The sequence below is a fragment of the Rhinatrema bivittatum genome, chromosome 15 (assembly GCF_901001135.1).
Source record: "Rhinatrema bivittatum chromosome 15, aRhiBiv1.1, whole genome shotgun sequence".
Taxonomy (NCBI): Eukaryota; Metazoa; Chordata; class Amphibia; order Gymnophiona; family Rhinatrematidae; genus Rhinatrema; species Rhinatrema bivittatum.
The window spans coordinates 33,670,076-33,692,395 of NC_042629.1; the positions used below are offsets into that span (position 1 = coordinate 33,670,076).

A 22,320-nucleotide genomic window follows, 5' to 3' on the forward strand; every position below is an offset into this window, starting at 1 on the left:
TGGTGGCCATGGTTTCCGTGCGACGGCTCCTCTGGCTGAGGAACTGGGCGGCGGATTTGTCTTCTCAATCCCAGCTGTGCAACCTGCTGTTTAAAGGCCAGCTTCTCTTTGGAGAGGACCTGGAACAACTGGTGAAGTTGTTGGTGGAATCCAAGGGCATTCCGCCAATTGCCCGAAGACAGGAGATCTTATAAGAAGACCTTTCCTCCCAGAACTCATTTTCGGGACAGCCGTCGATACCGAATTAGCAGATATACCACACCGACCGCTTCTAAACCGACACCAGGTCGCCAACTGTCCTCTCATGGGGGTCGCTGCCCCAGGAGAGACTCGGGACGACTGGGTGCAGGAACCACCAAAACCTCCCAATGAAGCCACGAGCACCCATTCTGTCATAGAAGCTGTCTGAGGTAGATTATCCAACTTTTACATGGAATGGGCAAGAATTACCTCAGACCATTGGGTCTTAAAGGTAATCAGAGACGGCTATTCTTTGGAATTTTCGTGTCCGGTCAGGGAGGTGTTTGTAGAATCCCGCGTGGCCTTTCTCAGCAAGCGCAAGGCTGTCCGGGTGACCCTGCAACGACTTTTCGACCTCAGAGTTGTCGTCCCAGTTCCGGAGGCACAACAGGGACGGGGACGACTTTGTGGTCCCAAAAAAGGAGGGCACGTTTCGCCCCATCCTAGATCTGCAGAAAGTGAACTGCTGTCTTCGAATACCTCTGTTTTGAATGGAAACATTGCGGACAGTGATAGCGGCAGTTCGAAAAGGGGAATTTCTAGCGTCCTTGGACCTCACGGAGGCGTATCTTCATATACCAATCTGAGTCACCAGAGGTTCTTGCGTTTCAAGGTGTTGGGTCAACACTTTCAGTTTCGAGCCCTGCCCTTTGGCCTTGCAACAGCCCCTCGAACATTCACAAAGTTGTGATGGTGGTGGTAGCAGTATTCCTTCGGAAAGAAAGGATATTGGTCCACCTGTACCTGGACGACTGGTTGATTCACGCAAAGTCTCGGGAGGACTGCGAGAGGTCGGTGCGTACGGTGATGTTCACGTTGCAGTCGTTAGGGTGGGTGGTCAAAGTCCAGAAGAGTCACTTGGAACCCACCCAGGACCTGGTTTATCTGGGAGCCCAATTCGATACCTTACAAGGCAAGGTGTTTCTATCGGCGGACCGAGTAGCGAAGTTACAAGGCCAGATCCACTCCCTTCTTCAGCGCACTCCCACAATATGGCATCATATTCAGGTCCTGGGCTCCATGGCTTCCACCTTGGACTTGGTTCCATGGGCATTTGCTCACTTGCGTCCTTTACAATGTGTGCTTTTGTCTCAGAGTCCAGTATCGGAACAATTCCACCTGCCAATGTCACGCCTTCGGGAGTCCAAAGTCAGTCTGTCATGGTGGCTTTCGCACGACAATCTGGAGCGGGGAGTGGATTTGGATCCCCCAGATTGGCTAATAATCTCTACCGATGCCAGTCTTTCCGGTTGGGGAGCAGTATGCGCGGGAAAGTCAGCCCATGTTCTCTGGTTGGCGATGGAAGGATCATGGTCCATCAATCGTCTCTAGACTAGAGTGGTGCGGCTGGCCTTGCAAGCCTTTCTTCCCTGGATTCAGGGCACAATGGTGTGAGTTTTCTCAGACAATGCGACAACAATGGCGTACAACAACCGGCAAGTTGGGACGCGAAGTCCCGCTGTGGCGTTGGAGGCTTGTCTTCTGTTCACCTGGGCAGAACATCATCTCGGGGGCATCGCTGCGTCGCATGTCGTGGGGGTGGAGAACGTTCAAGCGGATTTTCTCAGCAGACGGCAACTCTATCCAGGAGAGTGGGAGCTATCTGCCGACGCGTGGAACCGCATTTGTGCCAGATGGGGAGTGCCCCAGTTGGAACTGATGGCAACATATATGAAGACGGAGCGCTTCTTCAGCCATCACCAGGAACAGGGCTTGGTGGACATCGACGCGCTCGTGTGTCCGTGGCCCACAGGAATTCTTCTGTGTGCCTTTCCTCCCTGGCCTCTCATAGGTCTGCTTCTTCGTCGCATAGAGCTCCACCCAGAAAGGGTGGTTCTAGTGGCGCCAGAGTGGCCTCGCAGGCCGTGGTTCACGAATCTCGTGTGTCTGGCTCTCGAAGGCCCATTGCCGCTGTCCCATCTTCCACGTCTACTCTGTCAAGGACCCATATTTTCGGATCGGGAGGATTACTTTTCTCTCGTGGCTTGGCTTTTGAGAGGCGACTTTTACGCTTGAAGGGATACTCCGAACAGGTCATTTCCACTCTTTTGCAAGCGCGATGGCCGGCCACCTCTATGGCCTATGTTAGTCTGGAAGGTTTTTGAGTAATGGTGTACCCTCCAGGACTGCGATCCATTATCGGCTGGTGTCCCTCTGGTGCTGGACTTCCTGCAGCAGGGGCTCGCTAAGGGATTAGCGTTCAATTCTCTTCGGGTACAGGTTGCAGCTCTGGAGGCCTTGAGGGGCCGGTTCCATGACTATTCCTTGGCAGCGCATCCGGACATTGCTCGATTTCTTAAGGGGGTCAAACATTTACTGCCTCCCGGTCGGCCGGCTTGGACTGGAGCCTCAACCTAGTGCTATGGGTGTTCTGCGACGCCCCCTTCGAGCCTCTTCGCTGATCCTCTCTGAAGGATCTGACTTTGAAGACTGTGTTTTTGGTGGCCATTTGCTCGGCCTGTCTGATTTCAGAATTGCAGGCGCTCTTGTGTCAAGACCCCTTTCTGCGGATTTCCGAAGATCGGGTATCGTTGCGTACAGTTCCGTCCTTCGTCCCTAAGGTGTTTACGACCTTTCACGTAAATCAGACAGTGGAGTTACTGGGGTTTCCACATTGGTCTCGGGACTCTCCTCAGTCAAGCATTTGTGACTTACGGTCTGGAGGTTATGCCCTTCATCTCTTGGATGTACGACGCATCTTATTACGGTATCTGGAGGTTACCAATTATTTCCGAGGTTCCGACCATTTGTTCGTTCTTTTTGGTGGTCAAAAAAAGGGAGATAAAGCGTCTTAAGGCGACCATATCTCGTTGGATTAGAGAAGCCATTTGTTCAGCATACATAGACCGTGGACGACAGGTTCCATTGGGCCTCAGAGTTCATTCCACTAGAGCCCAGGCTACGTCCTGGGCAAAGTGTCAGTTACTGTCGCCTCAGGAGATCTGTAGGGCGGCAGTGTGGTCTTCTCTTCACACTTTCACTAAGCATTATCAATTGGACGTTAAGGCGACTAATGAATCGTCCTTCGGTGAGAGTGTTCTGCGTGTGGGTCTTTCTGGTTCCCGCCCAGTGTAGGGTGGCTTGGGTACATTCCACTTCTCTGGACTGATCCTCTACGTACTGGGAAAAGAAAATTGGTTCTTACCTGCTAATTTTCGTCCCAGTAGTACTAAGGATCAGTCCAGAGGCCCACCCCTTCCTTCAGATTCCGAAAGACTGTCAGGCCGATACAGTAAAAGTCACAGGAGAGCACAAAGGCCACTTTCCTGTGCGCGCGATTCAGTATTCAAATGAGGGCCTGCGTCCCTAGCGCCTCTTTTGACAGGAGCGGCAGCTGTCAGCGACTTTGACAGCCGACGCTCAATTTTGCCTGCGTCTGTTCTCAAATTTGCTGACAGCCATGGGTTTGGAAACCTGCCACTTTGGCATATATTCAGGTCTGGAGGCTTTTGAGTCTTGGTGACTTCAGAGACAGAAGCATCCCCTGTCAGTGGAGGTTCCTCTCTTCTTGGAATTTGTGCAATAGGGCTGGTCTAAGAGTCTCGCCTATATTACCATTTGCGTTCAAGTGTCAGCTTTGGGCTCTCTTAGGGGCAAATGGCGAGGCAGTTTCTTGGCCTCGTGTATGGATATAGTTTATTAAAAGAAGTCAAGCATTTGCGACTTACGGTCTGGAGCTTATGCCCAGTTTGGAGCCTTAATTTGGACTTGCGAGTTTTGTGTGGGGCTCAGTTTGAGCCTTTGAGGAGAGTGACGCTGAAGGATTTGACTCTGAAGGCAGTGTTCCTAGTGGCCTTCGGATTGGCCAGACAGGTTTTGGAGTTACAGGCTCTGTCGTGCAAGAATTCCTTTCTGTGGATTTCCCATGACTGGGTTTCCTTGCGGACAATCCCCTCTTTTTGGTCTGAGGTGGTGTCCTTTTATATTGATCAGTAGATCTTCTGGCTTTTCCAGCATGGTCTAAGGATTCCCATAGGCAGGGATCTGCATCTTTTGGATGTGAGGAGAACGCTGTTGCATTATCTAGAGCTGTCAAATAGTTCCAGCGCTCTGATCACATTTTTTACCTCTATGGGGGCAGGAAGAAGGAAGAGAAGGCCTCTAAGGCTTCCATTTCCCATTGGTTGAAAGCGGCTGTTTGCATGGCCTATATTTGTAAGGGCCGTCAAGTACCAGCGGGGCTGAAGGCGCACTCCACAAGATCACTAGCCACTTCCTGGGCAGAATGTCAGTTGCTGTCGCCTCAGAAGATTTGTAGGGCTGCAGTGTGGTCCTCGTTGCATGCTTTCATGAGCCATTACCGCATGGACGTGAGGGTGCAGGAAAGATGTGTTCTTTGGTGAGAGTTTTCAGCGTGTGGGTCTTTCAGAAAAGGAAAATTGGTTCTTACCTGCTAATTTTCGTTCCTGTAATACCACAGATCAATCCAGAGACCCATCACTGCCGAAAGACTGGGGTTTTTTTGTTTTTTTTTGTTTGTTTTGTTTTTTTTCGCCAACTGGTGGTTCAAGTTGGTTTGCCTTTCAGAGTATTTGGGCAGTTGATCATAGTTTGGGTTTTTCAGATTTAGTTTTTGGGTTCCAGTTTTTGGGGGTTTCCAATCCTATAGTTTTCCCTGTTATTAGCCCAAGAAAGAGGTTTTGGGGTTACATCTTTGCTTGGCTACACAGGTCAGTACTAAGGGGACTGCATGTGGCACTCTGTTTATGTAGCAGTGCCTCAGTTTTGTTTCTCTGACTCCATCTGCTGGAAGGGAAGCAAAACCCACTTATCTGGACTGATCTGTGGTATTACATGAACAAAAATTAGCAGGTAAGAACCAACTTTTCTATGCTCCCTCCCCTCACCAGAGTTACCCCAAATACCACCAACATTACCACCAGTCACTGTGCCCTTTGCTCATAGTTCACTCTGGTCCTTCACACTGGCGATGTTCTTTCCTTTTTTGATTTTTCCAGAATCAGACATCTGAATGATCTAGTAGTTATAATCTACGAGTAAATTTCACAGGGAAGCCTACACACAGGTCATTACAATAATCTAAAACAGAAATCACTAAAGCATAGACCACAGTCTTCAAGGGCTGCCAATTAAGAAATGGGCAAAGCTATCTGGCTAGCTTAAGGAGAAAAAAAGCTCTTTCAGGCTACCAAACCAATATGAGCCTCCATGGGAAAAACTAGAATCCAGTGTGAAATTTTAATCTCGCGGTCCTCAATCACAATTGCTTGGTATATACCAGAGTGTACACTTTTTGATCCTATCAGGGCTGTCAGTTGGTTACTATCTTGCCATGGAATATGCGCATTAAATGCTTTGGTAGTTAGGCTTCTTCATCAATAGCCCCAAGTTTGTGGAACGTTCACCTCTGCAATATAAGTTTGTGGAACAGTTGCCCTTGCAATATAATTTTGAGGACTATCAAGAATTTTAATTTTAAACTTGTGAAAACCTGGCTATCTTGGCCTTTTGGGTAGTCTGCAGAGGTGCTCTGTTTCATTTTTGGTATTCTCATGCACTAAATAATTTTCTTAGTAGTAGAGAAGAAGCATTATGGGCTATCCTAAAAAAAAAAAAAAAAAAGATGTTTTTTCCATTTATACTGGTGTGGTCTACAGGCCTGCAACCCAAACTAAAGACCTGGATTGCGATCTCGTCAGATATCCAAAGGTAGAAAAGAGAGGTGAAGTGTTGCTTATTGGAGATTTTAACCTGCATATGGACTGGTGTATCCCTACTGCTGAATCTTCAAGAATTAGAGTTAATGGATGCCCTTCAAGGCGCTCTGCTAAAATAAATGGTGATGGAACCAATCTAGTACTCCCAAACAAGGAAAATGTCTCCTAACGTCAGAGTAGGTACTCACTTGATCACTAGCGATCATCAGACAATATGGTTTGATGTTACAACTAGGATGGAGAGAAGGCATATGAAGATACAAGTTCTGAATTTCAAAAATTCAGACTTTGATAAAATGGGAAAGTACTTGAGGAACTAGAAACCTGGGAGACTGGTGAAGTTGAACAACGGTGGACTAAATAAAAGCCGTTTCAAAGGCAACAGATCTCTATGTAAGACAAGAAAACAAACCAATCTGGTTTGAAAGGAGTTGCCTAGGAAAATAAAGGCAAAAAAGAACAGCGTTCAAGAAGTACCAAGGTTCCCAAAAAGAGGAGCACAGGGAAGAATATCTGATGAAGTTGAGAGAAACAAGGAAAGTAATCAGGAAAACAAAAAGTCAAGTGGAAGTAAAGATTACTAAAGAGCGAAAGCATGGGGACAAAACATTTTTCAGATATATTAGTGAAGATGATATAGTAAAATTGGAAGGAGAGGCTGAAGAATCTAAATATGTATACCTTGAAGGAGGAGGTGGTACAGGAGAGAGATACAGACCTTCAGATACCTGAGAAGTATTAATGATGCACAAACTTCCAATCTTTTCTGTTGGCAAGGAAACAGAACTAGGGATCACGATATGAAACTCCAAGGGAGACAACTCAGAACCAATATTAGGAAATATTTCTTCACGGAGAGAGTGGTGGATGCCTGGAATGCCTTCCCAGAAGAGGTGAAGGAGAGAACAGTAAATGAATTAAAGGCATGGGATAAATTGCAGATTCCTTAAAGCAGTGGTCCCCAACCCTGTCCTGGGAGCCCAACAGCCAGTCAGGTTTTCAGGATATCCACAATTTATTTAATGGCTTTTATATACCGACGAACGTTGGGAACATCTCGTCTGTTTACAGAGAATGAATATGCATGAGAGAATATGCATGAGAGAAAATTTGCATGTACTGGCTGCTGGGCCCCCAGGACAGGGTTAGGGACCACTACCTTAAAGGCTTGAGGTTAGAAAGGGGACCAGTTTCTGCAGGGGATAACGTGCACGTAGCGGCAGTTACTACCCTTAGCAGAAAACGTGGGAATAACCTTCACAGAGCAGCAGTTGTTACCATAAGCAAATTGCTGAAGACTGGATGAACCATTTGGTTTTTATCTGCTGCTGTTACTATGTTGTAATTTTTTATTGTTTTGATTTTGTTTTGTTTTATTGTAAACTGCTTTTGGAGACTAGTTGAGTGATTATGTGGTATATGTTTATTAAATAAAATAAATTAGGTATAAATATAGTGGGTAGAATTTAAATTTTCAAAAGGGAAAGTGCATACTTAATTTCCCTTTGAAAATTAGTGTAAAGTTTTGTAGATAATTGACTTTGAATCTATGGGGGGCAGTTAGAAAATTACCCCTTTAATCTTATTCATTTTACCTAAATTATTTTTGGTATTTTTCTCGTGTAATGTGCAGGGATTCTTCAAGCGAATATTCTGATTGGACGGCTGATGCAGGGACTAATCTTCAACCACCTGCACGGAGTTTAGCTCGGCGTAGAGTCCCCAGAGTGTTAAGTAGCTCTGAAGATGAACTATCAACAGAAGAGAAATTATCTCCACCAAAACAAAAGAGAATTTCCAAAAATAGAAAGCAGAAAGAGGTACCTAGTGCTAACTTTCTATGTTTTCACTTTCAGTTTTTTTGTAACTACTGGAGCCAATGTGTTTTCTGTCTTGTATCCTAAATTATTGTGAGCTGAAATATTTAGGTCTTGAGTAGGACTAAGATTTCGCAAAGCTTTTGTGTCTACATCTATCAATGCAACACCACTAAAGGGTTCTGATTCTTTTCTTCCCTTCCCTTTTCCAGTCTTTGGTTGTTTGAGGACCTTTATGTATTGATTGGGGGAAAGGAGAAAGAAAAAGGGCAAATTTTGAACTTCTGTTAATAGCATCTTACCTTTTTATGAGCTGGAACCTTTGCAGGTTGTGATGCCTCTTTACCAAACTAAGAAAGATTTGATTCAACAGTAAGTATCCTTGTGTGAAAAAGTATGTGAAGCTTTCATTTAGTAACTAGTACCTCTATGAGCAGCAATAACTTTACCTAAATAATTCCCGTAAATGTTGGTCAGTCTTTCACATCCTCTTTCAGGACTTTTTGGCCAATTCTTTCCTTGCAGAACTATTTAAGCTTTATGACATTTGAGGGCCTTACTTATGTGAATAGCTCATTACGGGTCTTGCCACATGTCAGTAAGGTTTAGACGGGGGTTTTGATTTGGCCAATCCATGGCGCAAAATATTTTCTTCAGCCGTTCTATATTAGATTTACATGAATGTTTAATGTGGTCGTTCTGCATGACCCACTTTCAGCTCAGATTTAGCTCATAGATGATTGACTTGACATTTTCCTCTAGAATTTTCTGATTATAAAGCAGAATTCATGGTTCCATCAATGACTGCAAGCTGTTCAGGTTCTGATGCAGCCCCACACTGATACCTCCACCACTATGCTTGACAATCAGGAGGATGGTTCTTAATTTGGAAGGCACTATTGGTTTTTGCCAAAATGTTTGTTGCATTCAAAGATACAGATTAGGGGAAGGCTGTAAGAAAATGTCATTGTGTTTGAATATCCCTTAGGCCACTGTCATGTCTATCATTGTAAAGAGGAAATAGTTTGGCAGCACCAAGGCACTGCAGCAATCAGGCTGTTCCTCCAAAGTCAATAGCCATGGCACATAGCCAAAACCGACTTTTTGGATGGGCCCAAGATTAATATGGGTAGTCACTAGGCATACAGCTCTGAGCCAGGGTCATAATGCTCTTATTGATAAATACTTAGCAGTGCGCCTGACAACATATTTCTAAATAGTTTGCTATAGCTGTCATGCTGTTAATATTTTCTACACAATGGTTTCAAGCACTTACCAATGCTGAAACAGGTATATAATTATGGAAACATTTAAGTTGTATTCAAGAAATACATAAAATTAAAAATACACTTATGTATTTAGTTCATTCCTTTTCATTGGTAGCTCAAGGCAAGTTACATGGTACAGTAAGTATGTTTAGGGGGTATCCCATAAATTTTGTGATCCTGTGTTACACAAGTCATCTAAAATTCTTCAAAGGTGTACAGTAGTCCTAAAAAGGTTGAGAACCACATTCTAGAACACAATGCACCCTTCTTTTGGGAATTACAGATTTGAAAAAGGAACAGACTGGACTTCTACTGATCCCTATCAGAAACTTGCTAGCAGATTTTCTACATTGGTTTCACATTCAAAACACAGAACTCACCAAATAAAAAAATTACTGACCACAAATTAGAAATAACTATACAGACAAAAGCTGAAATGGAAACCTTAAAAGCCAGACACTGCCCTGTAGTGTACACTGGTAAAGAGGCAATGCATTTCCTCCTGTACTGTGCAAAATACAAAGATATCGGAGATGCATATTTCCCAAAACTGACAGATAAAAATGAAACATTTCCCACAAAAGAATGAGCAGGAAAACTCCTAGGAAAACAAATTCAAGGGAGACCAAAAACAGTTTTCACAAGAATATAAGTACAGTAATCATAAAATATCTAAAATACAGCAGCAAGAAATACGCTATCTTTATTACCCAAATTATAGCAACAAAACATGCTGTATCCTGCTTTTAGGACAGAAATATATGACTAGGACCAATATGATCTAGCAATAGAATCTGGGAATTTTCTAAGCATTCAGGCAGGCCATTCCCAGTGAGTGGGTTATGCACCTCTGCCAGCAGATGGAGATGAAGCAAAAGCTGAGGTCACGGCTATATAGTCCCGCCCTGACATCAGCCCGCCAATATTCGTCTCCCCTTTGGGGGATTGCTTGTGAGTATTAAATAAATAAAATAACTCCTTTCCAACTTTTTATTTTTATTTATCAGAAAGATGAGATGTCTGTGTAGCACCACTTGCCTCCTGAGGTGATACCGTGTGATCCTTCCCTCAGTAAAGTGCCCTAAGTCTGGTAGCCTTGATGGGCGTGGACCTAAATTCCAGTTCCCTAGCGTGTGGCCAAATGGACTTAGGACCAATGGGTTATGCTCCCCTGCCAGCAGATGGAGACCGAGTCAGATTTCAAACCTGACGTCACCCTAGATACACCTCTGCAGTGACCTCAGCCCTTCAGTATTTGTCAGTCTCCAGCAGACGGTGCACATACCTCTCCCTATGGGGATTGCTGTACATTTTGGAAGGAGAAATTCTACATTTAAATTAGAGAAACAAATTGAGCCCTGCTCTCCTGGGGTGATACCCAAAGGTCCCTCCCCCAGTTGAATTCTTGAGGCGATTTCTGAGATCCCTCAATGGTGTGCCTCGGTCCGGTAGCCAATTCCCGGTGTGGACTTTGCTGCTTCAGCAGCTGAAAGGCAGTGGGTGCAGGAAGCCAAGTGGCCAAAGCTCTCTTCCCCCCCCCCCCCCCCCCAGCCGGAGACCATCTCTGTATTCGGCTAGTAAGCACTGAGCCCAGGTAAGTGTTAAAATAAATAAATTTTTTTTACCTCCCAATTCAGAAACATTTGGAGGGGTTTTGAAAGTCTACATCAGAGCAGTCTTTCTAAGCAGGGAGAGTCTGAATCCATGAGAGTGAGCGTTGTTGGGCAAAGCCTTTCAACTGATAGTAGATCACTGGGGTCTCCTGTCCATCGACCTGCTGGCCGCATCTTACAATTGAAGGTTCTATGATTCTTCATACACAGAAGAGATCAATGGTCCCTGGGGATCGAAGCTCTCGTTCAGACCTGGCTGGAAGAAAAATTGCTATATGCCTTCCCTCCATGGCCCCTGCTGGGCAGGGTCATTCATAGAATAGAGTGCCACAGGGATCAGTCCTAGTAGCTCCAGATTGACCCAGGCATCTGTGGTATGCGAATATGTGGAGACTGGTGGAGAACCCGTTGTTCCTCCCATCGCACAGGGACCTGCTGACTCTATTCTGTCTTATGGTCTGGCCCTTGAGAGGGCTCGCCTGATGAAGCGATGAATTTCAGTGGCAGTAATTGTCACTTTACTCTGTGCTCGGAAGTTCTCTACATCCCTAGCGTGTGTGGGTCTAGAGAATATTTGAGGCCTGGTGCGAGGACACGGTGTGTCCCGCCCCCTAGGTGGTCAAAATTCCACTAATTCTGGAATTTTTGCATGACAGCTTGAATAAAGGTTTGACCCTTAACTCCTTGGCGTGCTCTGTTTCAGGGGCGAGGTGAACAAGAACCAGTCTGTCAGCTCATCCGGATTTGGCCCATTTTCTGAAAGGGGTGAATCACCTCCTTTTCCTGGGTAGAATTCTTCCAGGGATTGCAGGCATTTCTACAGTGTGGGAATTCTGAAGCGGCAGTACCTAATAAGGTAGCTCCAAGCGCTCTGAGTGTTCCTCTGCCCATCTCCATGGTCAAGCGCCGTGGCACAGTGAGATCTGACAGAGCTCGAATTCAGGTGAATCAAGATGATACAGATGATGGGGGTGGCTCTCCTTGTGAGGAAGGGGACATTCCCCCAGATTTGGAGCCATATTGAACTTTTTTCCATTTCTTTCAGAGAGATAAATTGCCAGGTTTGATATCTCAGACCCTTGGAGTGGCTGGGCCTGACTCCTTGGGAATGCAGAAGAAGGATCCTATTTTGGTTACCCTGCACAAATCCTTTCGATTCTTTCCCCTCTTGGATGCAATCCAGGAAGTGACTGATCTGGAATGTAGTGCGCCAGAGGCATCTCTTAAAGGGGGACATGTCTTGGCGGGTATACACCCCTTGGATCCACAGACCAGAGAGCAATTTTGTATGAAAGCTTTAGCATGTTCTCTCACAAAACAAACTACTATCCCAGTAGAAGGAGGTGCGGCACTGAAGGATGCTCAGGATAGGAGGCAGTGACATTGAAATTGCAAATTGCTTCTTCTTGCGCCTTGATAGCTTGGGCTAACCTGCATCTTTGTCAAAAATCTGGTGGCACTGGGTCCAATCTTGGACCTATGATAGAACCAGGAGCCGTGTTCTTGGCTGATGCGACTGTGACTTGGTATGCACAGCCGCCAAAGGAGCTGCTTCAGTTTTTGAGGCCAAGTGACAGCTGTGGCTGTGCAACCGGTCCGCAGAGACTTTCAAAGTCCAACCATACTAGGCTGCCCTTCAAAAGCTTTGCTTTTGTTTGGCAGTGAATTTGAAAAATGGCAAGTAATTGGTAAGAGACCTAGATCCCTCATTTTCCAGAGGACAAGAAACCAGTTACCTGGTCTTTTCAGGCAACTGGCTGCTCTAGAGACTATAGTATAAGAACATAAGAAATTGCCATGCTGGGTCAGACCAAGGGTCCATCAAGCCCAGCATCCTGTTTCCAACAGTGGCCAATCCAGGCCATAAGAACCTGGCAAGTACCCAAACACCAAGAAGATCCCATGCTACTGATGCAATTAATAGCAGTGGCTATTCCCTAAGTAAACTTAATTAATAGCAGTTAATGGACTTCTCCAAGAACTTATCCAATCTTTTTTTAAACACAGCTACACTAACTGCACTAACCACATCCTCTGGCAACAAATTCCAGAGTTTAATTGTGCGTTGTGTGAAAAAGAACTTTCTCCGATTAGCTTTAAATGTGCCACACGCTAACTTCATGGAGTGCCCCCCTAGTCTTTCTATTATCCGAAAGAGAAAACTGTTTCACATTAACCCATTCTAGACCTTTCATGATTTTAAACACCTCTATTATTTTCCCCCTCAGCAGTCTCTTCTCCAAGCTGAAAAGTCCTAACCTCTTTGGTCTTTCCTCATAGGGTAGCTATTCCATTCCCTTTATCATTTTGGTCGCCCTTCTCTGTACTTTCTCCATCGCAACTATATATCTTTTTTGAGATGAGACGACCAGAATTGTACACAGTATTCAAGGTGCGGTCTCATCATGGAGCGATAGAGGCATTATGATATTTTCCGTTTTATTCACCATTCCATTTCTAATAATTCCCAACATTCTGTTTGCTTTCTTGACTGTTGCAGCATACTGAACCGATGATTTCAATGTGTTATCCACTATGACGCCCAGATCTTTCTTGGGTGGTAGCTCCTAATATGGAACCCAACATTGTACAACTATAGCATGGGTTACTTTTCCCTATATGCATCACCTTGCACTTAACCACATTAAATTTCATCTCCATTTCGATGCCCAATTTTCCAGTCTCACAAGGTCTTCCTGCAATTTATCACAATTTGCTTGTGATTTAACTACTCTGAACAATTTTGTATCATCTGCAAATTTGATTACCTCACTCGTCATATTTCTTTCCAGATCATTTATAAATGTATTGAAAAGTACGGGTCCCAATACAGATCCCTGAGGCACTCCATGCTTGACTGATTCTCATATCTCCAGGATGGCCCAGACAAGCATGGTATGCATATCTTGTACAACTTTTTCCAGCAGTCCTCTGTCATCCAGAAGCAGATCTGCCTCTGTTGACCCGAGGATGGGATACTTTATTATCCCAAACTTTCAACCCTCAGCCTAACAGCCTAGATGTTGAATGCTCAGTAATTGCTGATCTCCACTTACCTACAGAGATTGACGTTTTAGTCTCATCTAGAAAACCATCAACCAGAAGGAATTATGCTTTCAAGAGGAATAGATATTCCACATGGTGTTTTCAGCATGCATTCAACCCCTTCTCATGCAAGCCTCAGCATCTGCTGTGGTTTCTTCTCCACCTTTCTAATTCAGGTCTAGCCACTTCTTTGCTGCAAATGCATCTCAGTGCCATAGCAGCCTACCATAATACATTAGACAACAAATCCATTTCCATTCATCCACTCATATCTTGTTTCATGAAAGGACTGTGGCATGTCAAACCTCTAGTTCAAAAACCTCCCATGCCATGGGATCTAAATATAGTTCTTTTCAGCTGATGAAACCTTAATTTGAGCCTTTGGAATTGGCTTTGCAAACTTTTAACTTTGAAAGTGACTTTTGTTTTTTCTTAACCTTTTTTTATTTAGACTATTTTAAACATATAAAGCATCATAAATCTTTGTATAAAGCAAAATGGAGATAAGTAACAAAAAGGTAAGAATCATAATTTAACAATAGTACAGTTAACTTGAGGAAAATGACTCATACAATTAAGCAAAACAAATTTTTGATATTGTCAGCCTCCCATGAATAAAAAATAGAAGAGGGGATGTAATTCCGGGAAATAAAAGGAAACAGAAAAATTACGGAAAGGCTATATAATAGCAAGTAGAGACCCCCATCTTTAAAAATTATACTCAAATAACTGAGAATCAGGCGGGACAGAAGAAGAAATGATCATCTTCATAACATTGTAGCTGTTCAGGAGCAAAACAAATTATCAGGTCATAACTTAACAAAGCATTTACATGGGTAATGTAAACCAGAAGAAACATCTAAGTCAAGAGCATCCTTCCTGAGAGCAAAAAAAACCTCCTTTGCTGGTGGACCTAGAAATTTCAGGAAAATATGCAGATTTTGCCCGTAAAAGGGAGAATTGGGATTCTGAAAATACAGGGATATTTCTTTGGAAAGATCCAATTTGGATATAAAATACACAAGCAAAGTAGCTCTGTCAATTATTTCCTGGCCAGATGATTCAAGAAATTCTGTAAGGTTCAAAGGGGGAAATTGATTTCCAGCTGAAGGATTCACAGGAGAAAGGTTAACTTATTTATAGAAGGAGATTCTTCGGGTGGAATACCTAGAACTTGATGGAAACTTGATGGTGAATAAAACAGAAAATGTCATAATGCCTCTGTATCGCTCCATGGTGAGACCGCACCTTGAATACTGTGTACAATTCTGGTTGCCGCATCTCAAAGATATAATTGCGATGGAGAAGGTACAGAGAAGGGCTACCAAAATGATAAGGGGAATGGAACAGCTCCCCTATGAGGAAAGACTAAAGAGGTTAGGACTTTTCAGCTTTGAGAAGAGACGACTGAGGGGGGATATGATAGAGGTGTTTAAAATCATGAGAGGTCTAGAACGGGTAGATGTGAATCGGTTATTTACTCTTTCGGATAGTAGAAAGACTAGGGGGCACTCCATGAAGTTAGCATGGGGCACATTTAAAACTAATCGGAGAAAGTTCTTTTTTACTCAACGCACAATTAAACTCTGGAATTTGTTGCCAGAGGATGTGGTTAGTGCAGTTACTATAGCTGTGTTTAAAAAAGGATTGGATAAGTTCTTGGAGGAGAAGTCCATTACCTGCTATTAAGTTCACCTAGAGAATAGCCACTGCCATTAGCAATGGTAACATGGAATAGACTTAGTTTTTGGGTACTTGCCAGGTTCTTGTGGCCTGGATTGGCCACTGTTGGAAGCAGGATGCTGGGCTTGATGGACCCTTGGTCTGACCCAGAATGGCATTTTCTTATGTTCTTATGTTCTTTAAGGTAACAATCTGAGGTTCACCCAAAACCTTGGGGAAATACAAAATTCTATGATTGAACCAATGAGAGAAATTCTCCATCAATTCCAATCTGCGAGATAGAGCACCAGTGTCCCATATCGAAGAGGATTGAACTGCATGAATCTTCCCAATATCTTGTTGAACAGCTTCAAGTTGCCTGGAGTGCTCTTGAATGGAATTTTCATGCTGCTCAACCATGGGATCCAGTTTGGAAGTAAACAAATCCACTTTAGAAACAGAAGAGGACAAAATCTTGGAAAACTTCTCCAGACGTTCCCAGAGTGATTCCAAAGTTATGACTGTCTGCTTAACTGGCTTCTGGAAAGAGCCCTGCAGCTGTGGAACCACCAAAGAAACAGACGCTGCTGAAGAAACCTGTCTTCTTCCCTAACCAACATTGTCAGCGGGCAAGAAGGAAAGGACAGAGCTAGTAGCTGCAGTATCGCCAGAGACAAGCACAGATGAAGCGGTAGACGATGCAAAACCTTTAGCTGCCACCTGCATAAACACCGGCAGAGAATCACTTGCTGGCGCTCCAACAGCATCGTCAGTAAGCGTGCGTCTATCTGCCAATGGTAGAGATTGTTTCCGGAGGCTGAGGAAAACCTCGTCCCCTGGAAGCATTGACGTTCCCTTGTTGAATGCTGTAGCGGGGAGCACAGCACTTGGAAAATGCAAGGGGACCATGACAGATGCAAAGGTAGTAATAGGCTCCTGGTAAGGAGGGTTCGGTGGGGAAAACCCTAACTTTGCCTTTCCTCTTTGGGGCCATAATGGAGAGCAAAACCAGAAATTTTACAGATGAAGAGGAGCACAGCAGTACAGCGTCTGACTTGCGGCCATCATGTCTCCCCCACACCTTCAAATTTCAAAAGTGACTTTTCTGGTTGCCATCAGTTCTGTTAGAAAAATTGGTGAACTGCAGGCTTTTGTGCACTATCCTCCATATCTGCAGTTGTTTCACAACAGTGTGGTTCTCTGCATTCATCTCAAATTTCTTCCAAAGGTAGGCTCAGCTTTCTATATCAGTCAATCTTTCGTTCTGCCTACATATTTTCCATGGCTGCATACTCATGAAAGCGAAAATGCCCTCCCTACTTTGGCCTGCAAACAGGCCATGGCATATTACAAAAGATGAATCTGCCATATCGCCAAACCAATCAGCTTTTCATTTCCTATAACCTGAGCCATCTGGGAATAGTAGTCACCAAGCATACTTTGCACTCAGCCAAGCAATTAGATAATCATCACTGCTACACCTTAGCAGGATTACAACTTAGGCTTGGCTCTCACTTGACTGTGACTTCACTTGACTGTGACTTCTTCTTTCACTCACCTTTGTGATGTGCCTATTGCAACTTGTCTTATTTCATACCTTCATGTCCCATTACTGGCTTGATAATATCTGACTGACAGAACATTTGGACAAGCTGTTTTGCACAATCTGTTCTCACTGCAGTCTACTCTCCTTGATGAAGTCTGGATATGTATTAAGTAAACAGTCTGCTGCAGCCCTGCCTCTGGGACTCGCCACATGTAGTGGCTTATATTTATCCTGCTTATCCATAGAAAAAGCGAGTTTGCTTACTGTAAACTCTTTTCTGTAAATAGGATGAATAACCATGTAATACCCATCTGCCTCACTGGAAAATTAACTGTATAGCTAGACTTAGCTTTGGTACTGATCAAGGATACTCGTGTGGGAATTCCCACGCATGCTCAGTTAAGCTCAAGGCTGTACAATCTAGAAGGGACAAGTTCATTTGGTTCTGATATGACATCCATGTGTAATGGCTAATTTATCCTGCTACAGAAACCACAATTTACGGTAACTAAACTTGCTTTGCTTTGTATGCCAAAATATTTCACATGCATACTATTTGGTTTGACTGCTTTCATGCGTAATATTTGTTTCAAGTGAACATTTGTCATGTACATAACATATGTCCGCAAGGCTGTCATCTGACAAATGTCTGTTAGGGATGGCAGTTTGCAGCTTTATTTTTCAAAATTAAAATGATTTTGTAATCTTTGTGGGAGATATGAAAATGACATATTGTAAATATTGACTCTGTGAGGTCAAGCAATAGAAAATTCTGACCTAGATGGTAGGATTAGAGACTGACAGGGAATCATACTTCCTTGAAGCAAAAGTTATTACTTGTTCTAGAAGTTGCTCATTGTTTCTTCACAAGGGAGCAATGTCTTTCAATGCAATGATGCTAACTTCTAGTAGCCATATTGCTCCTAGAGAAAATTGGTTTCTTTGTAAGTTGATACTTTTTGTTTTACCAGTATAAGAATTCTTTAAAGATGAACTTCTCTCTCTCTCTCTCTCTCTCTCTTGTCCTTGTCACAAGTCAGTAACTGAGATATGCAGCAGAATTCAAATTTATAAAAAAAAACAAACTGACAGGAGCTGAATTATGAACCCTTCTGCTGTTGCCCCTGGAACTGGAATAAGACCAAATATTTCACATAGGCCACCTTAGCTGAAATTTGAACTGGTGACCTGCAGGAAAAAGGCTCTGTAAAACACTGGCAATTCCCCTGAGCTATCCAATCCGCACATTTGAGCTTTAAAGATCAGATGGGTAAGTCCTTAGGATCTGATCTGAAAATGGGGCCTATGTACTGCACATGTACAGCATTTTTGGAAAATTCTTAAGTTGGTTCAATAAAAGGTTTCATGACTTATGAAGAATGTAGCATCTGTTGAGTGAAATAATCAAGCTACATCAAATAGAAGAAAATAGGCAAGTCAACAAACTGCTTTAAAAAACAAAACAAAAACTGGTCCTTTTTTGGTCTTGAGATCTGGTCTGCAGTAGAGGGTGCCGAAAACCTTTTATATTTATATAACATGCATAAAAGTTCCTAATTATATTATATCCTGATTTATATAGCAAACAGCTAGCAGACGGCCAGTAAACCAAGAATTGTCAGATGATTGGCAACCACCTGTTTGGATAACAGATACGATACCTCGGAGGTCTCCATTTGTTCCCCAAATGGGTGATGAGGTAAGATTTATTTTATTTTTAAAAATGTATATGCCGCAAATTACAAAGCATGTTCTAAATGGTATTCAGACTTCTTTACATAAAACATTAGTCTAAACAATACAGTCAATAGAACATAAAACGGATTACAACATAAAACATCTTACAATAAGATCCTGTTATACTGTTGTCACTTTTTAAATGCTACAGTAAAATAAGCTTTCAGTTTACAAAACATCTTTACATCATCAATTAACCTTAAATACTGTGGAAGGATATTCCATAATTGTGGGCCAGTGTAAAAGAAATCCCATTTACATGTCTTCTGCTAGATGATAATCCCTCAGAGGTGGTATATACCAGTGATGATCAGCTTCTGAACCTTAAGGCTGCTTGAGCATGTATTTATGTATTAATTATATAAGATAAGATCAGTGCTCTTCAATAATTTAAAAATCAATAGAAGCACCTTGAATTTAATTCTGTATTCTATTGGTAACCAGTGAAAGTTGTTGGAGAAGTGGAGTGTTGTGATCTCTGTGATTACTGCGTAGTAGCATATGTGCAGCAGCATTCTGCAATATCTGTATGGATTTAATGATACTTGGGTAGCCCAGCTAAAAAACAATACAATTTTATTACCAATTTACGGTTGGTTAAAAAGCCTGTACAATATTCCTAAAATTGGCTGTTTATAAAACTGAATCTTAAAACTTTTTTCAATTGATCAGTGTAGGTTAGTGAAGAATCCATATCAAATCCCAAATTATGGATTTTATCTGTAAAAGAAATCAAGATGTCATGAATAGAATTCCTGGGCAACGATGATCAGAGTATTTTAGAGACAATAATTGGAGAGAGTGGACAGGGGAGAGGCTCTCTTCCGGGCTTGGTTGGCAGAGCGGACAGGGCTGGTTCTCACCCTTTGGGATCGCAGGGAGATCTGGCCGGCTTCAGACCCTCCTTTCACTTCCAGCGACCACCTCGGCACAGGTTCTCGCTCACAGGAGTTTCTCCCCGGTTTTGTGTTCAAGATTTGGGACTTCCCTTCCTCTGGGGGTCCATGCCTAGCCTCACTGCTCCCTTTTTGGCTTCCGGGCTGCTCCGCCAGGAGGTTCTTCTTTCAGGCCTCTTTCTTTTCTGGAACCAAATTTCTTTGGGAACAGCACCTCTCTCTCCTTGCTGGAACTGGGCTTCTCTTCTTTCTGGATAAGATCCTCCTCCTTTCTTTCTGGAACTGGACCTCTTCTTTCTGGACTTGAACCCTGTTGGAAAAGCAAGCCCCCTGTCTTATACTTTCCAGCTGATAAATATGCATAAGTTCATGCATACCCTCATGGGTGGAGGGTTTGTTGCTGCATTGCAGGTCTTCTCTTTACTTTGGGGGGGGGGGGGGGGGCTACTGCCCCGTTGGTAGGTCCCTTCCCTCTCCCAGTTTCTTTGTGGATTAAACGGTCATGTAATCATCCCAAGCTGTGTCAGTGTCAGCATTATTTCAAGCTGCTCTTCTTTGCAAAGGTGGGAGTCTGCTTGTCTATCCCTGACATTCTGCTTAGTATCTTAAGTCATATTGTCTCTTCTGTATGGTTTCTTTATTTGCACAGGAACTGCAAATAGAAACATCTGATAACACCTTCTATACTGCTGGAAACAAGGCCTTTAATACTGTTTGGAACAAGGCCTTCAGTCCACTGATGCAAGGTAGTTTAAAGTTTATCTGGAAAAAAGTTCTTCTCTTGCTGTAGCAGGGTTCGGGCCTGTCAGAATTTATCTTATTTATTTAAAGTTTTTGTATACCGACATTCGTTAAGAAAACATCACATCGGTTTCCATAGAACAAAAAGTGGCCAACAGGGCTTTACAATGAAACTGATAAAAGAACTAGGAGGGGGGCTATTAATTCATAACTGGTGCATCACCGGTAAACAGGAGATATCGCCCTACAGTATGAGGTAGTGGCAGCCATCTTTGGGAAGACGTGTGTGTTGACGGTGACCATTTGTGGGATGGTAGATATGTAACTTAATGGCTGCTATCTTGGGAGGGACAGGAGAGTATGATGGCAGCAGCAGCCATTTTGAATGGGAACGAATAAGGAAGTGGCAACGGTTCAGTAGGATAGATGGTCGGCCAGCTGAGCCTTGGGCATGCCCATCTAGGGAACTCAGGGTTGCTATAGTCCATACTCGACGTTTCCTGCACTAGCCTCATCAGGCATAAAATGGGACATTTTGCAGCGACCGCATGTGCGCCAGATTCAGGCCCATGCATCTCCTCGGCCTGGTGGAACTTGCCCTTCTCATGTCCAGTCAGTCTTTTCATGTCTCTAGTTGCACCCACAAGTTCAAGCCACTTGCTTCTTGTGAGTAACTTTAAAACATTCATAATAAAACATACATTTTGTATGAAAAAACACAATAACTGATCATTTAAGACCTTAAAATCACATTAAAACACATACAATCAAAACTCCCAGCTTGATCTTATATCTCTAAAATTATGAAGACCCATAGACACTAGTTAAGAACAATGCTTTGTTGCTTCCTTAAAGGTATTCTTGCCTCAGTTTGTCTGGGAGTGCATTCCAGATAGCTGGTCCTGAGACTGACATGGGACCTTGTGATGCTTAACTGTGCTTGTCTCACCGAATTGACCTGTGGCCTTATGGCACCTAATTTGTTTACAGTAGTAGCATTGCCCTTTAGAGCTTGTATCTGCCAGAGCTGATGACCTTTGGGAGCAGTAGGGTCTCACCTAGTACTTTGGCATTTGATGACTTTCTGTAAAATGTCTGTTCTGCCTGCAAATATGAAAAGTGAATCTAGTGTACTAAAACAGGTAATTATAGAGATGAAATTTAGCACAGGAAGCAGTGTGTGAGATGGAGTCAGTCGTGAATTCCAAACAGGATGCAACATTGAAAAACAATCTACCACATTCAAACTTGTTGTGAGATGAAGGGAAAAATATATATTAAAAAAAAACCCAAACAAACCATACAATTTGTAAACATATAACATGACAGCAGATGATAACCATACAGCTCATCCACACCTCCCACCTGTCTTCTTTAGAGATCTTCTGTGCTTGACCTATGCTTTTTTGATCTCCATTACTGTCCCTATTTCCTTCACCTCCACTGGAAGGATGTTCTATGTGTCCAGCATCCTCTCCATGTAAAACTATTTCTGTAGATTACTCCTGATATTACCCGTGTATCCTCCTCTTATGATCTACCTCCTGTGCATTTAATCCTCCAGTGGATGAGGAGCCGGCGCAGGAGTAGGCCTGCCAGCCATTGGTCTCCTTTTCTTCATGCCGGCAGTATTTCTGCGCAGCTTCTGATAGTGTTGTAATAGAACCCAGTTAGCACCGGTGGCGTTGTGAGCCAGTGCTTATGCTGCGATGCTTAACTCCTCCTGTCCTGTTTGAATCAGCAGCAGTGATTCTTTGGAGGAGCCTCTGAAGGCCCATGAGTTTGGAAGCATAACTTCAGCAGTGCTGATGGTCAGGCTGCCAGAGCCAGGTGTGGCAACAGTTGAATCCAGTGCTGGAGTCCATTTTTTTTTTTTTTATATTCTCCTCAGGCCATTTTGGTGGGAACAACTGCCATTGTATATGAATTCCACAGGTCATTCATGCCCATTTCTCCTCCCGAGCTGAGGCCTTGCATCCTTGCAAAGGGGGCCTGAGGTGTTCTCCTGTGAGGGACAAGCCTATGTCAAAACCCCTTTCTCTCTAGTGGCTTGCTCCCCACAATTTTTTATTCTTTG

General features: G+C 43.4%; 1 protein-coding gene across 1 annotated transcript in view; it reads left to right on the forward strand.

Annotated features, from left to right (window-relative positions):
• BRWD1 (bromodomain and WD repeat domain containing 1) overlaps nt 1-22,320 on the forward strand; it is a 282,561-nt gene that overhangs the window by 131,374 nt on the left and 128,867 nt on the right. Inside the window, exons 23-24 of the mRNA XM_029577859.1 lie at nt 7,552-7,738; nt 18,452-18,568. Coding sequence (XP_029433719.1) covers nt 7,552-7,738; nt 18,452-18,568 — 304 coding nt within the window. The remainder of the gene's footprint in view (nt 1-7,551; nt 7,739-18,451; nt 18,569-22,320) is intronic.